At 37.9% G+C, this 27,175-nt stretch overlaps 1 protein-coding gene across 2 annotated transcripts in view; it reads left to right on the top strand.

The window, feature by feature from the left end:
- Positions 1–27,175, top strand: part of CERKL (ceramide kinase like) — a 108,353-nt gene that overhangs the window by 54,207 nt on the left and 26,971 nt on the right. For both annotated transcript variants that reach the window (XM_043577208.1, XM_043577207.1), the window contains exon 3: positions 21,754–21,885. In XM_043577208.1, coding sequence (XP_043433143.1) covers positions 21,754–21,885 — 132 coding nt within the window. The remainder of the gene's footprint in view (positions 1–21,753; positions 21,886–27,175) is intronic.

Here is a 27,175-nt window from a genome sequence, read left to right as displayed (position 1 = left end):
CATTAGCACTCCATGATATCTGATCACCTGGTCTGTCTTCAGCAAGAGTCCCTTTTACCTGTGATGTTTCCACTTAGTAATTTTCCATCCACTGACCCCCATCCTGCTCCTTGGGCTATAAATTCCAGTTTGCAGTGCTGTATATACAGAGGTGTCTCTTCCCCCGTTGCAACAGTTCTGAATAAAATCTGTTTTTATCACTTTACTGTTCAGCTCAAGTTTTTCTTTGACAGCATGTATTTCAGTATATAAACTTTTTCAAGAATGTTTTTACAATGAAACATGTTTTTGGAATAATAAATACCGATTATTTTGAAGCCCTGCAGATACCTAAAAACTCTCTAAAAAGACACATCTGATTACTTCTATATGATCCAGAGATGATATGTTGAAAAGGCTTGCTAACTGATAAAATCATTGAATTAAAAAATGGTCACGAAATTGTTCTCTAACATTTTCATAATTTAATAGCTTATTAATAATAAATGTACATAATTGGAATAATTAATCATATTTATTTTTTAAAATTTTTTAATGTTTATTTTTGAGAGAGAGAGGCAGAGCATGAGTGGGGGAGGGACAGAGAGAGAGAGAGAGGGAGACACAGAATCCGAAGCAGGCTCCAGACTCTGAGCTGTCAGCTCAGAGCCCAACATGGGGCTTGAACCCACGAACCATGAGATCATGACCTCAGATGAAGTCAGATGCTTAACCGACTGAGCCCCCAGACACCCCTAATTAATCATATTTAAATGCTATTTATTTTAACGAATTCTGTGGTTGACTTCTAAGCAGTGAGGAAAAAAGGACAAGAAAACTTTGTTCTATTGATCTTTGTCAATTTTGTGCTAGTACCATACTGTTTTAATTACTATAGTTTTGTAGTGTATCTTGAAATCTGGAGTTGTGATATCTGGCTTCATTCTTTCTCAAGATTGCTTTGGCTATTTTGGGTCTATTGTGGTTCCATATAAATTTTAGTATTTTAGTTCTGTGAAAAATGCGATTGGTATTTTGGTAGGGATCACATTGAATCTGTAGACGGTTTTGGGTAGTGTGGGCATTTTAACAATATTCAAATTTATGAGCATGGAGTATTGTTCCATTTGTTTATGTTGTCTTCAATTTGTTTTATCACCATTCTATTGCTTTCAGAATACAGGTCTTTCACCTCCTTGATTAAGTTTATTTATAGATATCTTATTCTTTTTTGTACAATTATAAATGCAATTGTTAATTTCTCTTCTACTTTGTTACTAGTGTATAGAAATGTGATTGCTGGGTATTAATTTTGTGTCTTGCAACTTTACTGAATTCATTTATTACTTATTGTTGTTTTGAAGTCTTTAGGGTTTTCTATGTATAGTATCCGGTCATTTGAAAATAGTGACAGTTTAACTTATCGACATGGAAGCATTTTATTTCTTGTCTGATTGATGGGGCTAGGACTTTGAGTACTATGTTGAATAAGTGGCAGGAGTGGATGTCCTTGTCTTGTTGGTGATCTAAGAGGAAAAGCTCTGTTTATCACCACTGGGTATGATATCAGCTGAGGGTTTTTAAATACATGGCCTTTATTATGTTGAGGTTTGTTCTATATAAACCCACCATGTGGACAGTTTTTTTGTTATGAACAGATGTTGAATTTTGTCACATGCTGCTTCTGCATCTATTGAGATAAGCATATGATTTTTATCCTTCATTTTGTTAATGGGGTATATCATGTTGATTGAAAAATACTCAAGTATCCTTGCATCCCTGGAATAAATCTCACTTGCTCATGATGAATGATCTTTCTAATGTATTGTTCAATGTGGTTGTCTAATATTTTGAGGATTTTGCATCTATGTTCATCAGGGATATTAGCCTGTAGTTTTCCTTTTTTTGTGATGGCTTTGTCTGGTTTTGGTGTCAGGATAATGCTGACCTCACAGAAAGTATTTGGAAGCTTTCCTTCTTCCTCCTTTTTTTTTTTTTTTGAATTTTTTATTTTTTGGAATAGCTTGAAAATAGTAGAATTCACCTGTGGATCTATATGGTCCTGAACTTTGGTTTGATGGTAGTTTTTGATTACCAATTCAATATCATTACTAGTAATTCACCTGTTTAGATTTTCTATTTCTTAGATTTTCTATTTCTTCCTGATTCAAGTTTGAAACATTTTATGTTCCTAGAAATTAATCCATTTCTTCTAGGCTGTTTGGTTTGTTGGCATATAATTTTTTGTAGTAGTCTCATAATCTTTTGTGTTTCTGTGGTGGGAGCTATTCTCTCTTGTTTATTTTATTTATTTCATTCCTCTCACTTTTTTTCTTGATGCATCTGGCTAAAGTCTTATCAATTTTGTTTATCTTTTCAAAAAATCAGATTTTGGTTTCCTTAATCTTTACCATTTTTTTCAGTCTCTATGTCCTATATTTTTGTTCTGATCTTTATCTCCTTCCTTCCACTCACTTTGCTCTTTTTTCTATTTTCTTTCAGTATAAATTATTTATTTGATATTTGTCTTGTTTTTTGAGGTATGTCTGTATTGCTATAAATTTTCCTTTTAGAACTGCTTTTTCTACATCCCAAAGATTTTTGGACCACTATGTTATCATTTTAATTTGTCTTCATGAGTTTTGATTTCTTTGATTTCTTCGTTGACCCCTTCATTGGTTGTTTAGTCAAATGTCACTTAGCCCGTATGCATTTGTGGGGTTTTTTTTTCCAGTTTTTTTTTCTTGTGATTTATTTCTAGTTTCATAACCTTGTGGTTGGAAAAGATGCATGATATGATTTAAATCTTCTTAAACTAATTGAGATGTGTTTTGTGGCCTAACATGTAATCTGTCCAGGAGAGTGTTCCATGTGCACTTGAAAAGAATATGTATTCTGCTATTTTTGGATGGGATGTTCTGTAAATATCTGTTACATCCATCTGTCTAATGTGTCCTTCAAAGCCACCATTTCCTTGTTGATTTTCTGTTTGGATGATCTATCCAGTGACATAAGTGGGGTGTTAAAGTTCCCTACTATGATGTATTCCCATCAATATTTCCCTTTACATCTGCTAATCAGTGCTTCATGTATTTATGGGCTCTCCTGTTGGGTGCATAAATAGTTACAATTGTTATATCCTCTTATTGGATTGATCCCTTCATCATTATGTAATTCCCTTCTTTGTCTCTTGTTACAGTCGTTGTTTTAAAGGAACAATGTGGGGTTTTTTTAAGTTTTTTTTTTTTTAATGTTTATTTCTGAGAGAGAGACAGGGTGTGAACAGGGGATGGGGAGGAGAGGGGGAGATACAGAATCCAAAGCAGTCCCCAGGCTCTGAGCTGTCAGCACTGAGTCCAACATGGGGCTGGAACTCACAAACCACAAGATCATGACCTGAGCTGTAGTTGGACACTTAACTGACTGAGCTACCCAGGAGCCCCAAAAGAACGATGTGTTTTGAACACATTCCAAAAAAACTTCATTTTTGCTTCCGCCTCTACATTTTATGTATATGCCATCATATTTTACATTTTTATTCATACTTTTCTTAGTCTAATTATGGCCTTTTCTTTTCCACTTAAAGAAGTCCCTTTACATTTCTTGTAAGGCCAGTTTAGTGGTGATAAACTCCCTTAACCTTTTTTTTTTTTTTTCTGGGTAAAGTATTCTTGGTTGCAGGTTGTTTTCCTTTTAGCTCTTTGAATATATCATGCCACTTTTTTCTGGCCTGCAAAGTTTCTGCTGTAAAATCAGCTGAAAGCCTTATGGGATTTCCTTTGTATATGGCTTTTTGCTTTTCTTTTGTTACTTTAAAAATTCTCTATTTTTCCACAGTGGCTGCACCAGTTTGCATTCCTACCAACTGTGCAAAAGTGTTCCTTTTTCTCTACATTCTTGCCAACACTTGTTGTTTCTTGAAAATTTTATTTTATTTCTAATCTTTGATGTTTTAATTATGTGTTGATGTGTTATGGTATAGACCTCCTTGGGTTCATCTTATTTGGAACTTTCTGTGCTTCCTGAACCTGAATGTTTATTTCCTTTCCCAGGTTAGGGAATTTTTCAGCTATTATTTCTTCAAATAAGCTTTCATCTCCTTTCGCTTCTTCTAGGGTTTCTATAATGCAAATGTTTGCTTGATGTTGTCCAAGAGAGCCCTTAACTTATCCTTAAAGTTCTTTTTTTTTTTTAATGTTTTTATTTATTTTTGAGAAAGAAAGAGCAGAAGAGCAGAGGAGGGGAAGAGAGGGGGGAGAGAATTCCAAGAAGATCCATGCTATCAGCACAGAGCCCAATGTGGGGCTCGAACTCACAAGCCGTGAGATCATGACCTGAGCCAAAATCAAGAGTCAGATGCTTAACTGACCGAGCCACCCAGGTGCCCCTTTTTTTCTTTTTGAGGTTCAGCTTGAGTGCTTTCCATTACTCTGTCGTCTAGATTGCTCATCCATTCTTTCACACCTACTAATCTGTTGATTCCCTCTAGTGTATTTTTTTAATTTCAATTATTATATTCAGCTCTGATCAGCTTTTTATATTTTATCTTCATTGAAGTTCTCATTGAGTTCTTCCACTCTTTTCTATAGTCCAGTGAGAATCTTTATGATCATTACTTTAAATTCTTTTTTTAGGCATATTGTTTATCTCTGTTATTTTGTTTTTCTGAGGCTTTGTCTTGTTCTTTTGTTTGGAATATATTCTTCTGTCTCCCCATTCTGCTTGATTTCTGTTTCTCTTTTCTGAATTAGAACATCTCCTTCTAAACTTGAAGAAATGGTCTTATATATAGCCATCCCCTGTGTAGACTGTGTGTGCCTGGTGACTTTTGTTGGCTGGCTAGAGCTGGAGCTCATGTGGGTTAAGGGTTATGGGGCACTCTGTGTTGGGGCTGCCCTGGTGGGATGGCCAGAACTGAAGCGGGTAGGCCAAGGTGTTCCTGAGGCTCTCTGTATTTAGCTGTCTGGCAGGAAAGCTGAAGCTGAAGTGCTTGGAAGCTGGGGGTTGGTGGGGATGTCCTGGGGCTCTCGTGCAGTAGGTGCTCTGGCAGGACAGCTGAAGCTGAAGTGCATGAACACTGTGGGGGAGGGGGAGGGTCCTAGGGCTCTACACAGAGGGCACCCTAGCAGGACAGCTGAAGCCGAAGTGGGCATGGGCCAATGCGGTCCCTGGCCTCTCCACACAGTGCCCTGGAAGGACAGCTGAAGCAGAAGGGGTACAAGCTGGAGGCCCAGAGATCTATGTGCAGAAGCCCAGATAGCTGAAGCTGAATCTGGGGTGTTCTGAGAACCTCTATGCAGAGGGTACCCTGGTGCAGTGGTTGGAGCCAAGGTATGGGGCACGGGACAAGGGGACACCCTGGCATGACAGTAGTAGCTAAAGTAGATTTAGGACTGGGGTGGTCCTGGGGCTCCTCACAGTGAGGGTGCCCTGGTAAGAAGCTGAAGCTGAAGTGGGTGCAAGCCAGGATAACTTGGGGTATTCTTCCAGGAGGTGCCCTGGCAGGGCAGGTAGAACTGAGGTGGGTACAGGCTGGAGCTTCCTAGTGTTGTTCTGAGCAGGGGGCAGACTGACTGGTTAGCTAGTGTTGAAGTAGGTGTCAGCAAGGAGGTCCTGGAGCATTCAGTGCCGAGGGTGCCCTAGCTAGCTGTCTGAAACCAAAGTGATGTGGGCCTGAAGTGTTCTGTGTGCTTTGCACATGTGTCACTGTAGTGGGATGGCTGGGGCTGGCGTGGACTCAGGGCCCAGGACTCACTGAGGTGGTAGGCCATGTAGAGTGCTCAGACCCTGTTCCCATCCATATTGCCAAGGTCAAGGGGGGACATAAACCATGGTGCTAACCCGTTTCTCTGGCCAGAAAGTTCCAGCAACTTCCCCACCATTTGGCAGGATTCTGCGGCTAGTTGTTCTTTTAAACAGTGGCTTTCTTGTCTGTGCCCCTGGTCATCTGGGGCTGGTGTGGGCTAGGGGGCCTGTGTTCACTGAGGCAACCCACCAGCTATCATGGTCAGAGCCCTGTTCCTGGCTGCATTATCAAGGTGGAGGAGGAGTGTAAGCCATGATGCTCACAAACCCCTCCAACCCAGAGCAGTTCTGCAGGTCTCTTGCCATTTGGCAGGGTTCTAGGGCTGCGTCTTTTATATACTAGTTGCTCTTATAAGCCATGCCTTTTTTTTTCTGTGCCCCAGGGCAGAGGAATCTGCTCTCAGTACTATCCTGTCACACTGTCTAGGGTAGGAGTTCTCTTTGTTATTGTGTCATCATCTCTCCTGCTGTTCTCTTATTGTACAGAAGCTGTTGAGATAGCCCTTAGTTGTTCCTCTTCAGGTCTATAAATAGGTGTAGATTTGGTATGTCTATGGAGGCAGTTAGTTTGGGGTGTTCGTACACCTCCATCTTGAAATGGACCTCTGTGCATTTTTAATTGGGGAAAGTGATGTTGTGAATATGTCTACTCTGTAGCATCTTCCAAAATGAATAATAATTTATTTTATGAGGATAATAATAATCTGATAAAAATAAATGAGTAACATAATTGGCTGAAATTTCTTTCCCTCTTTCTTTGCTCTCTTTTCTGTTCACTCTCCCTCTATGTATACTTTTGACTACTTCATGATTAAAATACTGAAGTATTGAGGTGACCATTTCCTGCAGTAGGTGATTCTTTCTACTAATTGCTGTTGAGCTTGTCTCAGCTGTTAGAAATGTTCACCTTGGTGGGCTGCGTGTGCATTTACAAGTTACTGGGTTTAAGTAGACTATAGCATTGAGAATATTTTCATCTGTATATGTAAACATGTGCATCAATAAAATTTGTTAATAAAAATTCCTTATTTGTTAATAAGGAATTAATGCATTTTAATATAAATCTCCTAATATAAAATACCTTTAATTCTGAGTTCTGCTGGGAAGTTGTGACATCTTGTGTGTGAAAGGCTTTTTACCATCATTGTTACATATTAACTGGCATAGTTTAATATTAATAGTTCCTGAGAATCGTGGTTAATCTAGGTCTTTATTTCCTGTATTTGGGTTTTATTTATGCAACAGTTTGGTTGCTTCTTTGTATAAAATGGTTGTGAGTATACCCAATACTATAACAAGGTTCTGGGCTCTTAACTTTGATGAACACCATGTCATTTCCATCGTGCTGCACTCAAAACAGCACAGATGTGAGTCTGGGAGTGGCGTCCCTGCTGCTCTCATGAGCCTTTGTTTGGAGAACACCCTGATTAACCCCCACCCTTCATGGTTCATTGACTCACTGATAGATCAAGTTTAAACTAGTACATATTAGCACATTTGTTACTAACAGAGGAACAGTTGGCCATTCTGTTTTACATTGCTGGTTCATTGCAAACTGGCGTGCTAAAAAGGTCTATACTCTGGAGTGTGAATTGAGAGGTTCCAAGAAGACTGAGAACTGAGTCAGTTGTGTATTAATGTTGAATTATACCTATATTTTAATCTTGTGTTATCTATTTGGGGGATGCTTATACTATTGTGAAATTATGAAAAAATGATTATTATTACTTTGAGGTTCTTTTTTTTCCCCAGGGCATTCAGGGGATTTAAGTGTCTCAATATCACTTTCATATTAAACAGTTTGTCATGATTCTATGAGAGAAGAGCCAGGTCGTAACTGCCTGATGATTTGTGTTGCATTCTTAAAATGTTTTCCAGGGTTCCTTGTAGCTAGTGATTTTATGTAAGTCTTTATAGTGTACTACGTTTCTGTATTACGTGGAAACGTTTATGGTTTCAAGAGGACTAGAATGTACATGTCTATCATGTCATGAAAAAAATTAAACTGTCTCCTATTTGTTTTTCAATAAATTAAATTCCTTAAAACTTAACTTTTTCCTCTTTCATACCTTCCTAACATAGTTTTCAAGGTCTGCAAATGCTTTTATTATTCTAGTTATTTCTATGGCAAAGAGTTTTGCTAAATCATTTGGCACTCTTTGTCTTGCCTTCATCATCACTCACTGGTGCCATTTCTTTAGCCACCTACTTCTTTGCATTTTCCTTTCTCTTGTGAGATGATGAAGCACAAGTGCCGTGACAGAGAGAACAGCACTCTGAGTCCAAGCCCAGATAAGACCATTGAGGCTGCCTTTCAAAACTAACTAATGCTATGTCTAGTTCTAGAAGATGGCTGAAAGTAATGGGAAAGGGAGTCATATGGATATATGAGGGAAAAATGGTCCAACCAGAGGGAACAGTATGCATAAAAGGTTGAGCAAGAAAGTCACGTACAGAGGGAGTTAAGTGTGGGAAATGAGGTCACAGACATGTTTGGGGGGGTAGAGCATGAAGGGTCTTGGCAAGCTTTGTATGTTTGTTTTTTTTTTACTTTTGTTGAGAAAAATGGGGGCCATTGGGGAGTTTTAAGCAAAGGAGTGATGTGTTAAAACTTTGAGAGTGAATATTCTGGCTGCTAAGTGGAGAGCAGACTCTGTGAGTGGGGAAAAGGATGGAGGCAGGAGACCAGTTAAGTGGAAATTGTATAATCCAGGCAAAAGTTAGTGACTTAAATCAGAGCAGGAGCAAGAGAGGTGGTGGGAAGTGGTTGATTAAACTTTGGATTTGTTTTTTGAGATAGAGCTGTCTGGATTCATTGACATTGGAGGTATGGGGGAGGGATATTAAGAGAGAAAAAGCCAATGATGGCAACAAGATCTTTTTATCCTATTAGGGAAAATGTCAAATAATATAGAACACCTAAAAAACTGGGCACCAATATTGCTAACACCTAGATTCTACAGTTCCTAGCATTTTTTCCATATTTGTGTTAACATTTTATTCTGTTAGTACGTTTTAAACTACATACATCATGACATTTCTCTCTGAAATACTTTAGTATGCATCTCTAAAAAAAAAAAAAAAAAAAGCATTTTGCAAGTAACCAAATATCATTACCCTACCGAAAGAATGAACAATAGTTTCTTATTATCATTGAATACTTGGTCCATACTGAAATTTTCCCCATGTTTTCCAAAATGTCTTTTATAGCTGATTTGTACCAACTAGTATTCAATCAAGGATCATTCGTCAAATTAGATACAGTAAAACCTTGGATTGTGAGTAACTTGTTCTGTGAGTGTTCTGCATAACGAGCAAACATTTCTAATACGTTTTAACCTGATAAATGAGCAATGTCTTGCAATATGAGTAGTACATGACACTGTCACATGATCACAACTGAGCCAATGGTTCCGGAAATTCACTTTGATATACAAGTGCTTTGGATTACAAGCATGTTTCTGGAATGAATTATGTTTGCAAACCAAGTTTCACTGTATATTTAAACTATAATACTAAACATTCCCCTCCTCATTTTTTAAATTCTGACATTGATTTATGGAAGAGATGAGGTTGTCATGTAGATATCTTTAGGTTGTACTGTAGATTTCCTACATAAGGAATAATTATGTATTCCTTATGGAATATGGATTACTGGTCCCCACTCCCAGAAATTCTGACTCAGTGAGTCTCTGGTATGGGCCTTTCTACTGAACTGCTGGGTGATTCTGGGTTGTCCTTCTGAAGACCACCCTTTGAGCAGTAGTGTTGTACCACTGTCTGATTACTTCTTGGTAGTGTCATTTAACATGTTCTTCTATTCCTTCTCTTGAAAACTGTATTTCTAATATAAAGGCTTAATTAGGTTCATATTGGGCAAGAATACTTCATGAGTGGTACTGGGTACTTCATATTTCATTATCTCGGGTGATATGCAATGTCTGACTATCTCATGATTAACGTGGATAAGATTTCCCCAAGGCTAAGATTGATCCCTGAATCAAAGGGATGATGGCTTGATCTCTCCATTGTAACATTTCTATTTGAAACCAGTAGATAATTGTTGGGTAATACTCATGGACCAGGGAGAATAGTTTTCAATAAATATTTTACTTAATAGTTTTATCACTTATCATCTGTGCCTGAACTAATTGTTTAAATAAAGGTAGATCATGAAAATTTTTATGCTTAATCATTATTTCTAAATTAGTCTTATTATTTTATAAAAAGGGATGTTGCTTCTCCTACTGGTACTATTTGATTACTCATAAATGCAGTACTTACTAAAGAGGCAGGATAAATTCATAACTAGTTATTTGTAATTACCAATTTTCAGAGTAAAGTTTCTGACTGGAGCATGTGGAAAGAGGAAATTCTTATTTAGTGAAATAGGGAAGACTATGGGTAGATAGACCGGACCCCATTTGGTAGGGAAAATCAGAATTTCAGTTTTGAATATGTTAACTTTGAGATGTCTGTTAGACATCTGTATTAGAGTTCAGTTGTATAAAACATAAAATACTCTAGCTATTCTAAATAAAAAGCTGTTTTATACAGATAATATGATGAAATGGCTAGAGGAGAAGGGTCTAGTAAATTGAATATGCTGGTGACCTACAACTGTTACTGCATTGCTTTGTTTTTCTTGCTCCCACATATGTGGCATCGTGAGATGTTTTCTAGGACTAGTAAACTAAAGGAAAGAAATGGGTATCTTCATGATACAATAGTAATTAGCCACTGAAGCATACAGCCCCACTCGAGTGTTACTAAAAGATAGGGAAAGAAAATTCTTGTGGTGGGCAGAACTTCAGACAATTGATACTAGTTATTAAGGAGTGATGGCCAGAGGGATAGATCCATCTTAATGCATGGACAATGGTTAAGAGCTTCAAGAACTTGGAGGAAACAATTAGAAGTTTGGTGACATGGATGTAGGAGGCAGACGTATATGGTTGGTTTTCACAGAATAAGGACAGAATATGAGATTTGTGTTTTGTGTAAATGCTAACCAAAGAGCATTTATTTCAAAAGAGGAGATAATTAGGCAAGCACGTTACCCCATTCTACAGATGTAAGTCAGCATCTTTTCAGAGCAACCCTAAGGCTTGCACAATGAGCACATACACAAAGTGGCCTTCATGCAGAGATGGGGGAAATAATAGCCAGTACTTGTGTTCACCAAGCCTGGTTTGACTCCCATTATTGCTGAGTATTCTACCTGTAAACAGATCAGCCTTGAGTCTAAAGATGGCTCTGTATCTTAGAGCAACCAGTCAACCATTTGGTGGCAGGTTGATTACATTGGAATCCCTCCACTGTGGAAAGTCAGTGGTTAGGCCTCATTGCTATGAATGTTTACTTTAGGTATGGATTTGAATTTCCTATCCACCATGTTACTGACAACACTACCATCTGGGACCCTACTTAAATACCTTGTTCCATGAATTTACATTCTGTGCTGCTTTTGATCAAGGGACTCATTTATATTAAAAGAAGTGAGGCAATTGGCTGACAACTTATGGGATTTGTTGGTCTTACCATGTTTCCTGTTGTATTACATTGTGTTCTACCCAGGAGACAAAATTTTGGGAAATTAAAGTAGTTTCTGTTCTATAAACCAAATACATGGGTCTACAAACCAAGAAGTGAAGATAAAAGTATTATCTCTTAACTTCACCTCCAATGACCCCCTCGTAAGATTTTTATTTCCTGCCCCTACAACTCTGAACTCTGCTGCTTTAGAGGTGTTAGTAGGAGAGAAGAATATTTCATATGGGAATGTGACAATGGTTCAATTGAATTGGACATTGAGAATTAGTTGACTACATTATTGAACCAACAAATGGAAAAATATGAGCAACAAATGGAAAAAATAATAATGAAACTGCTATGCTGCCAAAGGTGATCAGTTCTAATTATCAAGGGGAAATAGTGTAGCTACTACTACTCAGTAAGAAGACTGTGTCTAAACCCAGTGGGCAACCTGGGCAATCCTAGGAGTAGGATGAAGTGAATAAGCCTATCGTCTAGAAAAATAAAAATGGCCAAACTGACTCTAGAAGACATAGAAAACTTAAACAGACCAATTACCACTGAGGCAATAATTTTTTTGTACTCCTAAAGGACAAACAAACAACACTGACTCTGATATTTTCACAGAGATATCTACCATGCCTTTAAGGAACAGAAAACTTCAATACTATTTAAACTATTGTAGGGCATAGAAAAAGAAGGAAAACTCCCAGATTTTGTTTACAGAGTTTGCATGAAATATATACCAACATCTGATGATGCAGATCCAAAAAAGGAAAATTATAGATTGGTCTATTTATGAGTACCAAGCAACTCTTAATAAAAATAGATGGATATCATGTTGTCAACATGATAAATACATATCTCATTTTAGAGGTTCCATGAAGAAACTTTTGAGGTATTCTCAGTTCAATTCTAGAACTGACAAGAGTATCTTTTATCAGCACTATTAGTCATGTTCTTCTGGTGGAGCCGACCAATGCAAGTAGACTAGAGAAGAAAATAAATGTGAATAACAGTTGGAAAAGAGAAAGTCAGATTACCATTATTTGCAGATGAAATGAGTTTTAGCCTGGAAAATCCAAAAGAATAAAGGAAATGTCTGTGATGAACAATGAGAAAATTAAGAAATATGTTAGGTGTAGAAATTAATAGTTTTGATAGATGTGGTAAATAGTCAGTTGGGAAGAAATTGGGAGCATATTGACAGTAACAGAAAAGATAAAAAAATCTAGAATAGTTCAGTATTTAGCTAAAAAATGTTTAACATGGTACTGAGGGACACAGGAGACTTAATATGGAAAAGCATACCATGTTTTTGTACAATTTAATCCCAATAAAATTCCAGTAGAATTTTTTTTACGCTGGACAAACTGATTTTAAAGATCATGTGTAGGGGCACCTGGGTGGCTCAGTGGGTTAAGTGTCTGACTTTGACTCCGGTCATGATCTCAACACTTGTGGGTTTGAGCCCTGCATCAGGCTCTGTCCAGACAGCTCAGAGCCTATAGCCTGCTTTGGATTCTGTGTCTCCCTCTTTCTCTGCCCTCCCACTCACACTTTGTCTATTTCTCTCACAAAAATAAACATAAAAAATTCATGTGCAAAGATAAGCCAAAATAAACATGAAAATTCTTAAAAGTAATAAAAGAGACAACCCTCCCAACTATTAAGTCATTTCAAAACTATAATATTAGAAACATTATGGTACTGACATATGAATTGATCAGTAGACTTCATATTAAATGGATCATAAGAAATCCAAGCACATTCAGAAATTTATCTGAAGGTGGCATTTGAAATCTTTAAGAGAAAGATTATCCAATGAATGAATGATGTTGGGACTGGTGGATAGTCATCTGGCAAAAAAAGTGAAGTCAAATTCCAATTTTATACCTCTATTAAGAGAAATTTTAGATAGGATTAAGTAAAAATATAAAATAAAGACCATAAAATTATTAGAAGAAAAATACAGTGTTTTCTTGGATCACAAAAAAACTATTAAATATGACAAAACTCAGAAACCATAAAAATGATAAATTTAACAATAGGTGCATAAAATTAAAACTGTCAGAAAAAATAAAGATCTTTCTCAAACAGAAAAAAATGGCATGATTAAAAATTAAAGGCAATGACACAGAAAAGTATCTGTAACTCACATAACAAACAAAAGATTAATCTTATGGTAATATGGCAAAGGCAATATGAATTAGCTAATGCTATAAACTGATAGTTAACAAAAATAAAAGTATCTTAGATACTTTTATTTCTCAGCCTCTCTCATAAAGAGAAATGTAAATTGAAATTAGCATGAGATACAATATTTCTCTTCTCATACTGTCGAAGATCAAAAAGTTTGAAGATATTTTGGGTTTATAAGGGTGTAAGAAAATAGTCACTGTTCCTGGTGGAGTATAAATCGGTAGTAATAAATTGCTGACTATGTGCCATGTACTTTCTAAGCACTTAAATTTGCTTATTAACCATCACAATTACCTTTTGTAGGAAGTACTCTTATTGTCCTCATATTACAGATCAGGAAATTGAAAAACAGAGAATTAGACAAATAACCCAAAGTCACACAGTTGGTAAGTGGGAGAGCTAAGATTTAAAATCATTGACTTTGGGGCGCCTGGGTGGCTCAGTCGGTTAAGCGTCTGACTTTAGCTCAGGTCATGATGTCACAGTTTGTGAGTTTGAGCTCTGCATCGGGCTCTGTGCTGACAGCTCGGAGCCTGAAGCCTGCTTCAGATTCTGTCTCCCTCTCTCTGTTCCTCCCCCACTCACTCTCCCTCTCAAAAATAAATAAGATTAAAAAAATTTTTTTTAAATCACTGACTTTGATTCTAACACCCACTTACTGTCAGGGAGGGTGGGGGTTACAACTCTAAATTGTTTCAACAGCAAGTAACTAGGCAATAGGATAAACTCTCAAGGGTGCATGCCCTTTGATCCAGTAATTCTTCTAGAAATTTGTCCTGTAGTTACATGCAAATAGATGCAAAATGATATTCATTGTAGTATTGTTTGCAGTAAAGGAAGATTGGAAACAACTTAAATACACATTTCCAGGGAACTAGTTAATTAAATTGAGGTTCATCCAAAGTACTAGTCAACTTTAAATAAAGTGAGAATGATCCTTTATGTAGTGATATGAAGTCATCTCCAAAATATGGTAAATGGAAAAAAATCAAGATCCAGGATAGTGGGTAGGGATGCTTCATCTATGTAAAAAGTTATAGAACATACACATGCATTTTTATATGTGCATAGAATATTTCTTTTTTTTTTTGCTATATTATTTTTTTTTTTACATAGAATATTTCTGGAAGGATTCTCAAAGTGATACTAGTGGTTGTCATCCAGAAGGGGAACTGGCTGTCAAGGAATGAGCTGAAAACAGATTTTGAAGTTTTTACCATGAAAATGTTTGTACAGGAGACAGCTGACCATGTGATTCTCAAATATAGAACATTTGCACTGAGATCACTGTATGAAGAGCATAACCTAGTGCCTCAGACAGACTTGGGTTTAGATTCAAACACTGGTTGGTCTACTGAGAGGGACAGAGACTTTGTAGCTCTTCTGGCTCCAGGCAACATCTCTCCTCCCCCAGCTTTGGCATTGGCTGGAGGGAGGATAAATTCTTAGAGCTCTGTGTGCTTGGGGCAAGACCCCACTCCTCATACTCCACTCTCCAATCCCAACTGCTGCAAACAATTCTTATTTCTCTCATGCCGTGTTACTGCCCAAGGCCCTTCATCAGTTGGGTTGCCATTTGTCTAAAGCTCTATATACCCTCCAGCCTGACATCATCCCCCTCTGCTTCACTCCAGACACTGTTCTGCCCTGTGGAATGAATAGTCCATCATGAGCAAAATCTCCTATATTGTCAACCACTTTCCCCCAAATTTCCCTTACCTTCTTACTTTAGTAGAGAGACCCAGCTCTCCCAGGAGTTTATTTATAGCTTCTCTTGCAGCCCTCAAGTGGTGGCTGTTTTCTCCATCTTGCATTTCAGACCACTGGTCCTGGAGGTGTTGTCAATGTCTCCATATCTGTCTTGCATCTCACTGCTATTTTGAGACCATTTTCTCTCCTTCTTTAAAAATCCTCAGTATTGACGGGGCATCTGGGTGGCTCAGTTGGTTAAGTGTCCGATTTCAGCTCAGGTTATGATCTTGCAGTTCGTATTTTGAGCCCCACATCAGGCTCTGTGCTGGCAGCTTGGAGCCTGGAGCCTACTTAGGATTCTGTTTCCCTCTTTTTCTGTGTCTCCCCCGCTCATGCTCTGTCTCTTAAAAAACATAAAAAATGTTAAAAAAAAAAATCCTCAGTATTGAAGCTCAGTCCATTAGATGTCACTAGCTTAGCTTGTTATCGTCCTATGCACACTACTGGTTCCTTTTTTCTTACTCCTTGAAGATATTAGCTTCTGTCTTACTGTCATTCTCTCCAACATTATAACTGCAATAGTCTTATGTGTTTTTTTTTAATTTTGTTAAATGTTTATTTTTGAGACAGAGACAGAACGCGAGCAGAGGAGGGGCAGAGAGAGGGAGACAGAGAATCTGAAACAGGCTCCAGGATCCAGGCTGTCAGGAAAGAGCCATATGTGGGGCTCGAACCCAAGAACCACGAGATCATGACCTAAGCTCAAGTCGGATGCTTAACTGACTGAGCCACCCAGGCACCCCTAATTTTATGTGTTTTTATAGATTTTCTTTCAGTTTTTAGCTTTCCTTTCCTTTAAAGATCTTGATCTACACTTCATCCACCTCCTGTAATCATACTTTTAGAGCAGTGGTTCTCAAAGTGTGATCTCTGGACCCAACATCATCAGTGTCACCTGGGGACTTATTAAATTCTCAGACCCCAGATGACTGAGCCTAAAACCCTTGCACCTGGGAACCAGAAATCTGTGTTTTAAGTAGCCCTTCAGATGATTCTGATGAATATGAAGTTCATCAGGTTTTATTATTGTCATTACCAGTAACTCAGTCTCACTTTCAAACATGCTACCCTGCATGTGGCTATTGGCTTCTGTCTTTCTACTCACTTGATCTACTCTCCCAACTCCTAAAATTATTCAACCCCTATCCCGAGACTACAGTTAATTGATTATACCACGTTTTCATTAATTCTTAATCCTTCTTGTGTTTTCACTTTCCCCTTACCCACACATTTGACTACTCTTTGACTATTCTCTTTCACATAACACACCTAAAGAGTAAACAAAATCCTGTCAGCTCTACCTTTAAAATATGTCTGGAATCTAACTTTTCTTAGAATCTCCACTTCATCCAAACACAGTCATTTCCCACCTGTTCTTACTTTGTCAATGTACCTACAGTGTCTGCTTTCCACAGAGCAGCTCGGGTGATCCGTTTAACATGCAAGGTTATGTTGCTATGCTGTCACAAATCACCATGCTTTTCTTCTCACTCAGAACAAAAGTCAAAGTCCTTGTCAGTGCCTACAAGGCTGGGAGTGATATGATTTTCCCTAGCCAGAAAGTCATTTCTTCTACCTTGTCCTCCTCCTTTCCCATTTTGGGGTTTCATTTTATCCTGAGAACTTATTACCACTTGACATACTCTAAATTCTCTTATCATTTCCATCCCTTACCATTAAAATGGAAGCTTCGTGAAGGCAGAAACTTTGTTCACTGATAGAGCCTCAGCTTCCAGAATCCTGTCTGGCAAATAGTACGCATGCAGTTATTTGTGGGTAAATGAATGGATGCCATTACTATCCATATGGCTAAAGGTTAACACTACCCTTTTATTCATTCATCAAATATGTGATCATCTATTATATGCCTCGCACTAAGGAGATAGGATATGGAGAAAAACCCCAGAGTTTCCAGTCTAAGGTCTGAGAACAAATAATAGGTATAAAATTATAATGCTAAAAGAATCAAGATTGGAAAGTGTAGGGACCTGTAAGAACAAATGATAAGGGGGAAATGACCTAGCTAACGTCACAAAACCAAGGGGTTCATGGAAGTCCTTCCCAAGGAAGTGATGACTAAGGCGAGATCAAAACAAAGAGTACAGGTTTATTAAGCAAAGTAGCAGCAAGCATAGGTGGGCAGACAAGGCAGAGTGGGTGAAATGGCACTGTGGTGGAGGGAGCATGGTGTGTTGAAGGAGCTGAATAAAGTAGAAGCTTGAGGAGGGAGCCTGAGAGCAGAGAGGTTGGAGACTTTTTAATTATCTCTCTTTATTCCACCTAATTAAGAAAATCTTTTAAAAATCCTGCTTTATTCAATAGAAATCCCCCCTTCTGATCTCTAAATAGGTATCAAATTGCTACCTAATTTTTATATACTTAGACTCTAGCTTCATAATCATCATATTAAGTGCACCCAAAAGGAAAAGATAAATGAGAAAAATGAATACATGCTCTGGTGAAAAATTGGCTTTGTTGTTTTATGTTTAAAAAGACTGCAATTTATCAGGGTGTCTAAGGAATGGAACATTCTGCTTAATTTATTTAGTTTCTATTGCTATTGTTATAAACTGGGGCTTAAGAATGAAATTAATTTGTTTAAATCTTTTTTTTAAGCTTGCTTATTTATTTTGAGAGAGTGTGAGTGGGAGAGGGGCAGAGAGAGAAAAAGAGACAGGATCCCAAGCAGACTCCACATTGTCAGCGCAGAGCCCGATGAAGGGCATGATCTTACAAACCATGAGATCATGAACTGAGCCAAAACCAAGAGTCTGACGTAACTGACTGAGCCACCCTGGCACCCCTTTGTTTAAACCTTTTAAGAAAATCTTAATAGTTCTAGCCTCTTTCCTGACTAAGGGGATTGTTTCACAAAGGTTGAATCGGACATATAGCATACTCTATATTTATATAGTATATGTATATTTATAAGGCTATAAACCTTCAACTACAATGTCCTTATCCTCATAAGCCCCAAATGACTGTATCTTATTTCCAAAATCTTCTGTTACCTCAGTCATGATATAGAAAGGGGGGGGAAATAAAAGTTGGTTTTTATAACATTTGATGACTGACATTTAGTGCCTAGACACTTTGCATGCTGGGCCTGAGAAATGAAGCAGGGTCTTTCGATAAAAATACCGGGCAAGATAAATTTAATTTGGATATTTAATCTGAGTCTTGGCCTCTGAGATGTAGAACAAGTTTCTTGTCCTTGTCAGGTTTTAATGCAAGTGAGCCCTAGCTTTAACTGCTTTGTCCTTCCTGGTTAAAAGACAGCAGTCTTATCCTTTATAGCAGGTTTTTGTTTTTGTTTTACCTGATCCAGAATTGCATTTATTTCTCCTCTCTTTAGTCTCCTTTAATCTGGAACATGTCTTCAACTTTCTTTGTTTCTCACGATACTGACATTTTTTGAGAGTTTAAGGCAGTTATGTTGAGAACGCCCCTCAACTAGAGTTCATCTGAGTGTTCTATCATTGGAGCCACATTATGCACCAGAGGAGTGCTGTGTCCTTGGTGTTGTGAATTACATATCACAAGGTATTACAACGCTTATGTATCCTTTGTACCTTAAGGGTATGGTTAGCTTTGATTACTTGACTAAGGAGGTGTCTGCTAGATTTCCCCACTGTAAATGTCCCTCTTAACTCTTTGTAATGACAACAATAAAGAGGGACAGAGTTTAACAGTAAGTAAATATTTTGTTCCCCAACTGGCTGTCACTGATGGTTTTACTATCCATTGCTGAGTCTTGCCTGGATCTATTATTAATAGAGCTGGGTGGTAAACACAGTGATTTTTCTAACTCTGTAATTTCTTCCGTGTTTAGTAGTTGTCATTCTATAAGACAGAGTTTTTCCTTCTCCTCCTTAGTATGATATATTATAGTCTTTACTCCATTTCATGTTGGCCCAGGTTTGGCAATAGGAGTTCTGAGATTTGGGGTTTTTCATTGTGTTGTGTGTGTGTAAATGTAACAAAAAGTAGTTAATAGAGGCACACAGAATAAAGTGGGAATGAGAAGCCACAGAGGTGAATTCTGTTGGTGATTAGGAAAGGCTTTAGTGGGAAAATGGTGTTTGAGGTAAGCTTTTAAAAAGTGGCAGAATTTGGGATGCCTGGCTGACTCAGTTGGTAGAGCATGCCGAGTCTTCATCTGAGGGTTATGAGTTGGAGCCCCATGCTGGGCATGGAGCCTACTTAATTAAAAAAAAAAAGGGGCGCCTGGGTGGCGCAGTCGGTTGAGCGTCCGACTTCAGCCAGGTCACGATCTCGCGGTCCGTGAGTTCGAGCCCCACGTCGGGCTCTGGGCTGATGGCTCAGAGCCTGGAGCCTGTTTCCGATTCTGTGTCTCCCTCTCTCTCTGCCCCTCCCCCGTTCATGCTCTGTCTCTCTCTGTCCCCAAAATAAATAAACGTTGAAAAAAAATTTTTAAAAAAAAGTGGCAAAATTGTCACAGAAATGGTGATAAGGTGGAGTGGAAGGGAAGAAATTGTCTGAACGAAGCCTGACCTACCTGGTATTCGGCAGGTAAAATTCAGTGGTGCCAGAGCATGATGAGGCAGCTGAAATGGAACAGAAAAACCTCTGCACTTACTGAGTTTCGTGCTGGTCTCTGCTTAGAATTTCTTCTCTGGCCTTGCTCCTTCTGTTTTGCTAGGGGAGAGGATGAGGTATGAGGAAGGAGGGAATTCTAAGTAGTGAAAATCCACAGGAGCCAAAAGCCCCATTCCAATGCTCCCTTCTCCGGAAAGTCTTTCCTGGATCCCTGATAAGAATTAACCACCCTCTTCTCATACACTCCCATGGTTATTGGTGCCTTTCTGTTAATGATTCTATTTTGTTTTGTGGGGTTTCTATTTTCTGGATTTATCTTTCTCCTTTAAACACAAACCACATCTTAATCACTTTGCTCTGGTAGTCAGCACGAATGCTCAATAAATGTTTATGGAATACATGGGAGAGGGAAAGGAGAGGATAGGTTGGAGTTGGTTGGAGAAGTGCTCTGAATGACATGTTAAGGGGTTCAGGCTTGCCCACACGCAGCTTTTGACAGGTGCAGCTTTTGACAGGTACAGCTTTTGACAGATACAGGCCTGATGGAGGTATGATGTGGGGGACTCAGGGGAATGGGAAGGACAGTGAGTTGTCCCTGCAGCAGCTGCAGAGAAGCCAGAGGGCAACAACTAGGAAGGCCAGAAGGCGTGGAAGCAAATAGTTACCATCTCGTGGATCTGGATCTGGGCACTGGTTTGTAGGAATGTAGGAATCAGAAGCGGGAAAAAAAAAACAAAACAAAAAAAAACCACACCAAAAACAAAAAAGAAAACAAATAACAAAAATGGAAGGAATTGAACATAGTTTTGAGATTTTAAGACTTGATAATGAGATTGACAATGGCCTCTTAGCAAAATATTAAGCACAGGGACAATTACAGAGAATGTAGGCAGTTCAGCACAGTCCTACCTCTTCCTCATCTAATACTCTCCCTGAATTCAAAACAGTATGTGCTGTTGAAAGATTTCCTTCTATCAAATATGATGAGAAATGAAATATTTTCTTCAAGTGCAAAAAAACTGACTTTGGTGTAATGGACTTTTCCATTTGGCTTTAGGAATGGTTTTATTAAGAGCAGATGCTAGTAACTGCTTTCTTAGCCTTGAAACGTGGTCTTATGACAGCAGCTTACCTTGGAAGAAGTGATCTGTAGTGTCCTGGCTCCTCTGTCCCTCCTGTACTTCCTAACAGAAAATTTGCTTTGCACCTGCTCCAACTGGGTCTAAGTGATAAGCATCTTGCAAGCCCAGAAAATTGTAGTATCAAATCTCAGCCCCAACTGTGAGGCAGTGCTCTCATCGAATCCCCACTGAGAGGCTTTCTTTCCCAATTCTCAGGGGAAGAGTCCTTTCTCCCCTGGCCCCTTTTCAGGCTTGAACTTCGACCTAACCCTTTTTTTTAGGTCCCAGCATGCATTGCACTGGGTGCTCACCCTGACCCAGCCCTGTGTACTCTGCTCCACCCTGGGCTCATCCACAGGTCAAGCGTGGGTAGCCCTGGGGTCACTGGAGTGCCCAATTCCAATAATGAGCATATTTATCTTAGGAGAGGAAGTGAACCTTTCTGTTCTTTGCAGCCTATTGCTTTTTTCCCTCAGAAATAAATACTAACGGGGCATTTGATATATTATCTGTGATTGATAAGTGTATATTGCCTAATAATATTCACAAAGTTGCTTTCATCCACATTTTCCTTCATAAATGCTTTGTTATAACTCATGATTTAAGAGGGATATACCTATTTAACTGCTAGGGAAATGTAAATGTTTTAAAATCATGCCATGTTTGGGAAAACTCTTATAAGAATTTCAAATAAAAACAGAAAATGCTATTTAAATGGGTGAATAACATTCTAATTGGACTTAGTGTACGTTTTTAAAGGGAAAGAAAAAATACCTTTGTCTTTATGTTTTCCTCTTAGGTTTTTCAAATAGACCAAAGTCATTAAAAGTAATTCTTAACCCCCAAAGCCACAAAAAAGAAGCTACCCAGGTCTATTATGAGAAGGTTGAACCACTGTTGAGGACGGCAGGAATAAAGACTGACGTAACAAGTAAGTCATTTTCACAGTATAATTTTGCCACTAAAAAATAATACTTAAGGAAGCAAAATAACCTGTATTTGTTCTTAAGTCAAACTGAGGAAACTACCTATGATAGCTAAAGCTTTTTTATGTGCTTCCATAACCTACCACAGTCAGGTCCGGGATTATAACTTATTTTGTTTTCTTTTTTTATTGTGTTATTTTTATTAGAATATCAGTATTTTCTCTTTAGACCCCCTTTTTCAGACTTTAAAAATTATTAGGAATCATTTCAAGAGGAGCTGCATACTTTTTGATATATTCATTGGGATGTTTATTATTTACACATTATTTCTGCAGATTCGCAAGCAGTTGGTTTTTGCTCACTTAAATGTTTGTCTTCCCATGGAATCCTTCATTAGGTGGTTTTTGTTCTGACTCTGACCCCTGCTGGTTAGGTCAAAACTAAGCATGTAACTGCAGGTTTAGATGACTTTTGGGAAGCCAGTAGCTTAACTTCATTGCCTAAAATAAGAAAAGTGCTTAGGTTTTTGCTGAGGAAAAAGAAATTGGCCAATGCTAAAGTTAATAGAAAGAAGGTTAGCAAAATCCTTTTCAACTTTTTGAATTTGGTGACCAAATTCCTTTGTTTCCTTTGAGTCTCTTATTTCTCCCATGGGGGGTGGACTGAAAAGGAGAGTTGATGCTGTCAAAAATCATAACCCCAGTTTGTCTGATTTCATTTCTATGTCACATCACTAACATACAGTACAGACTTGTAAATTTAAATTGCTGAAGAGTATTGCATAATAAACCAACCAGGAGACAAAGTCGGAATGTATTTGGGTTCTCCTAGTCCCATTTATAAATTCCTTGGGAAGGGATTCAGAGTGATGTGGTTTTGCTCAGCTGTAACCATGGAGATGAGTTTCACAATATAAATCAGACTTGATGCCCTCACCTCTGACTTGATGGATTGAGGTAGAAGGAAGTTCCTTACAAAAAGTAAACAAAAACAAAAACAAGCAAGCAAACAAAAAATTCAACCACATATTTTTAGGAAGGTCAGCCACTCCAAAAGGCATCTATTACAATGGCGGTTCAAAAGAAACTACCATGAAAAATTCAAGAGGAATTTCTGAACTGAAATAAAATTGTAGTGAGAAGTTAATCTTCTACCTTTGTGGCTTTTGGCTTACTTAGAAGTGATTTGTAAGGAAAAGAAACAATGCAAATCTATCATCCCTTTCCACTGAAGATTTTCAAAGATTGGTAGAAGAAAAGTTTGAAATTGATATTAGGATGAAACAATTAAAAGTTGAATAAACTTATTGGTAAACTTTATAACATTAATTATTTTGTTTCATTGATTTAATATCCAGAAGTTTGATGTGGATACTACTATATATCATTCAGTTCAGCATGTGTGTTGTACCCATAATATCTTTGGAATTATTTCATTAATTTGCTTTGACTTCCTCAGTTTTGACTTCATCATAAATTTGATCTTTTCCATCATCATAAAATGGTTCAGCAGACTGGGTCCTTCTTCGTTCAAATCAAATGGGATGGGGAAAGGTGTGTATATGTGAGAGATCTAACATGCTTTAGTACTGAGCAAGGATTAACATCTCTTCCTGTCAGTGTGACTGTCTTATTATGTGTGACCAACCTGGAGCAGTCAGTCTTTTAAATATTCAGACCCTTTGCGTGGGCTGGAAGTAGGACTCCCTTTTCCTGAAGTCTGAAAATACCTTAACCAAATCTGGCTTCTATTAGGGAGGGGGGAAAAGGTCCAAATGGCTTCTGAAAAGGCTCCCAACAATGTGCACTAGAGGAAGTTTAAATCCAGATTATGGATGAGGCCACACTCAGGAGTTTACTCATCATGTATTAATCCAAAGTTGGTGTAAACTTTTTATCAGAGCATTGTACTCTGGTTTATTAAAGATGATTCTGCCAGCAGAACAGAGATTAGGAAGGAGGAGAAAGAGAATAGAGGAAAGAAAACTGGTAGACGATGAAACCTGACCTAAGAGGAAATGATCAGAATGTCCTTTCCTCCTTTTGCACTGGAGAGAAAAGTTTCATGTCCTTGGCTCTTTTTTCCCCTAAATTTATAATTATTATTGAATATTATATTTAGTTTAATGTAAAATAAAATCAGGACATTACATAAAGCAAATGTAGAATTTTCTTATATATTTGTGCAGAATGGCTAATTATTAGCTGCCTAACACTCCTCCTACAGGCAAAATTATAAAATGACATCTTTTGCTTATAAACCCACCTTGGTAGGTACATTAGCTAAATATTTATATTTTAAAAGTTTCCTATTTCGTGTGAGGGACTGAATAAACATGGGAATGCTTGAAAAATTTTAGAATCTTCTTGCCTGTTTCACGGTATTGTTTTGTAGTTTGAGTCGGGTAATGTATTTGACACTCCTTGTATATTATGAAGTTCTATAGAAAGATGCTATGCATGTCTGTTTCATAAATCATGTAACAGTAAGATTCAATTAACACCTTGAAAGAAAAAGAATATAGGAAAGACTAAAGCAGAAAAGGTATGTATTTTCTGCACATCCAATGTGACCATTATTTTAATCTATCTTCTGTGCATTGCTGAGTCTAAATGGAATACAAGTTACATAATAAATTCTACATGATAATGAATTCACAAGGAGATAGTGTCATATAAATGAGGCAGGATTTGAAAAATTCTAGCTAGGTACATACACTTTAAAAGGTTGTTTTCTATATATTTCTTTTAAAAATGAATAGCAAAAAAATTAATAATTGGACTAAAAAATGGGTGAAGGATCTGAATAGCCATTTTCCCAAAGAAGACATAAAGATGGCCAGTAGGAACATGAAAAGGTGCTCAGCACCACTCGTCATCAGGGAAATGCAAATTAAAACCACAATGAGACATACCACCTCACATCTGTTAGAATGGCTGTTATCAAAAAAAAAAAGACAAGAAATAACAAGTGTTGGTGAGGATGTGGAGAAAAAGGAACCCTGGTGCACTGTTGGTGGGAATGCATACTGGTGCAGCCACTGTGGAAAACATTATGGAGGTTCCTGAAAAATTTAAAAATAGAACTGCCATCTGATACAGCAGTTGCATTTCTGGATATTTATCTGAAGGATATCCGCACCCTCACGTTCATTGCAGCACTATTTATAACGGTTGAGACATGGAAGCAACCTAAGTGTCCATCAATGGATGAAGGGAGAAAGAAAATGTGGTGTGTGTATATACACACATACTTATAATGCAATAATTGGCCATAAAAAATAAGAAAATCCTGACATTTGTAACAACACGAATGAACCTGAGGGCATTATGCTAAGTGAAATAAGTCAGAGAAAGATAAATTACCATATGATCTCACTTGTATGTGGAATCTTAAACAAAAACAACTGAACACGCACAGAGAACATGGGTGGTTGCCAGAGGTGGTGGGGTGGGAGAAATGGGTGAAGGGTGTCAAAAGGTACAAACTTCATTTAAAAAAAAAAAGAATCACCACATTAACAAAAATATACTTTTCATTTTGGTTACTGCTGAAACCCTGACCACTTCTGAGTATGCATCTTTTGAAACAGTTGAGCTGAAGCTGTATTCCCCCTCTGCTACCAGTGCAAATGCTGTATCTTATCTAATAATGGTATCAGAAAAACTTGTGGAAGAACTTAGAAAAAAAACGGGGTTATTTTTTTCTAATAACTTGATGGCATATGAATCACAGAAAAACAAGTGGTCAGCCCATGCTGACATCATACCATGTCTTTATCTTCCTCTCAAAACAGCAGACTTTAGGAATTACACTGGCTAAGGCGTGAGAGAATTTGTGAAGATCATGGATCCGTAGGATAATTCATAAAACAATAAAGTGAAAAAAGGCAACAGAGAAATCAAACTGGAAGGAGCTTTAGAAGCCATCCAGCTGAATTCCCTGTATGTGGTGGGTGTAGTGATGATACTCCTCGTGGATGAACTCCCAGCCTTTGCTTGAGCACACTATGTGTGTCCCATCGTGCATAGAAGAGTCCCTGAAATACTCGAAACAGATACTGTGTCTGCCCTTGATCTCTCTCATTCATGATAGGCAGTTCCATCTCCTTCATTCAATCTTTCTGTTAACAAAGCTGCTAGACCTTATCATACTCACTGTCATTATCACGATCAAAGACACTTCTCTGAATTTAGCCTTGATCTCTGTCAGCTCTGGGCCCATGGGAGTGCCTAGTCACCAGATAATTTTTACATCCTGTCTGGCCCTGGTAGAATTATCATGAAAGTGGAGTTTGTTATCAGTTTCATTTAAAAAAATTTTTTCTCCTTCTAGGGTCATGAGTTTAACTTTTAATACTTTGACCAAATCTCCTCTTTCATTTTGTGTTTTTCCTCTTTGGCTCTTTGTCTCTCCTTAAAGCCTTCCCTCCTTAGAAATGCCTCTCGCTATTCCTGATCTCACCTAGCAGACAGCTAGGCAATTTGATAAAACTGAATCACAAAAGATGCTAGTAAGTTGAGGCATTCTATCTTTCCAATTTAACCTATATTTTAATAAAAATCTGAAGAGGAGCTGTTCATGTATCATATCCAGCTAAAGAGAGATTTCTGTGTGAAAGATTCTTTTTGTTATCCCGTAAATAATTGTGGATTTATTTGGCCAATCTTGTTTCTAATACTCAGATGTCAGGGAGTTAGAGTTTTGTCTCTGGGGACAATAAAGAGTCATCAGTAGAGGTTTTGTAGGAAAAGGATTTGATCAAATAAGTGAGAAAGTCATTCTGGGCAGAGTAGGGTAAAGACTACTATCCCCATTAAAAAGGCAGTGGCTGGATCATGGGCATTGGCTTGAGATGGGATGCTACAGCAATAAAGACCAAAACAACTGGTCTTGGCCTTGAAGTGGTTGGGAGAGGAAGGAGAGGGACAAGCTAGGAATTAATTTTCCTGTCTTGGGCAGCAAGGAGGGGATATTGGAACAATATATTTGAGAGGCAATATGAAGGTGGAAATGACAGATTCCATTTTGATCTTACTATGAGGCACCTGTAGAACAGGAGAGAAAATGCCATCTCAGTATCTCAGCCCATTATAGAATTTTATCCCCAGACTAAGAAATGTTACCGTAAGTCCAAATCTCATCTGATTTACTTCAGCCTATTTCCTCATCAACACTTAGTATCAACCTCATTACTTTCCTCCAATCTTGTCTTCTTGAGGAAGTAATATTTAAAATGGTTAGGGTGAGTGGGGAGTCCCAGCAATGAGAACTGAGTTCAAAGCCTTGTAAAGA

This window comes from Prionailurus bengalensis, chromosome C1 (assembly GCF_016509475.1).
Source record: "Prionailurus bengalensis isolate Pbe53 chromosome C1, Fcat_Pben_1.1_paternal_pri, whole genome shotgun sequence".
Lineage (NCBI taxonomy): Eukaryota > Metazoa > Chordata > Mammalia > Carnivora > Felidae > Prionailurus > Prionailurus bengalensis.
Note: the sequence above shows the minus strand (reverse complement) of the source record. Positions and strands in the feature narration are given on the sequence as shown.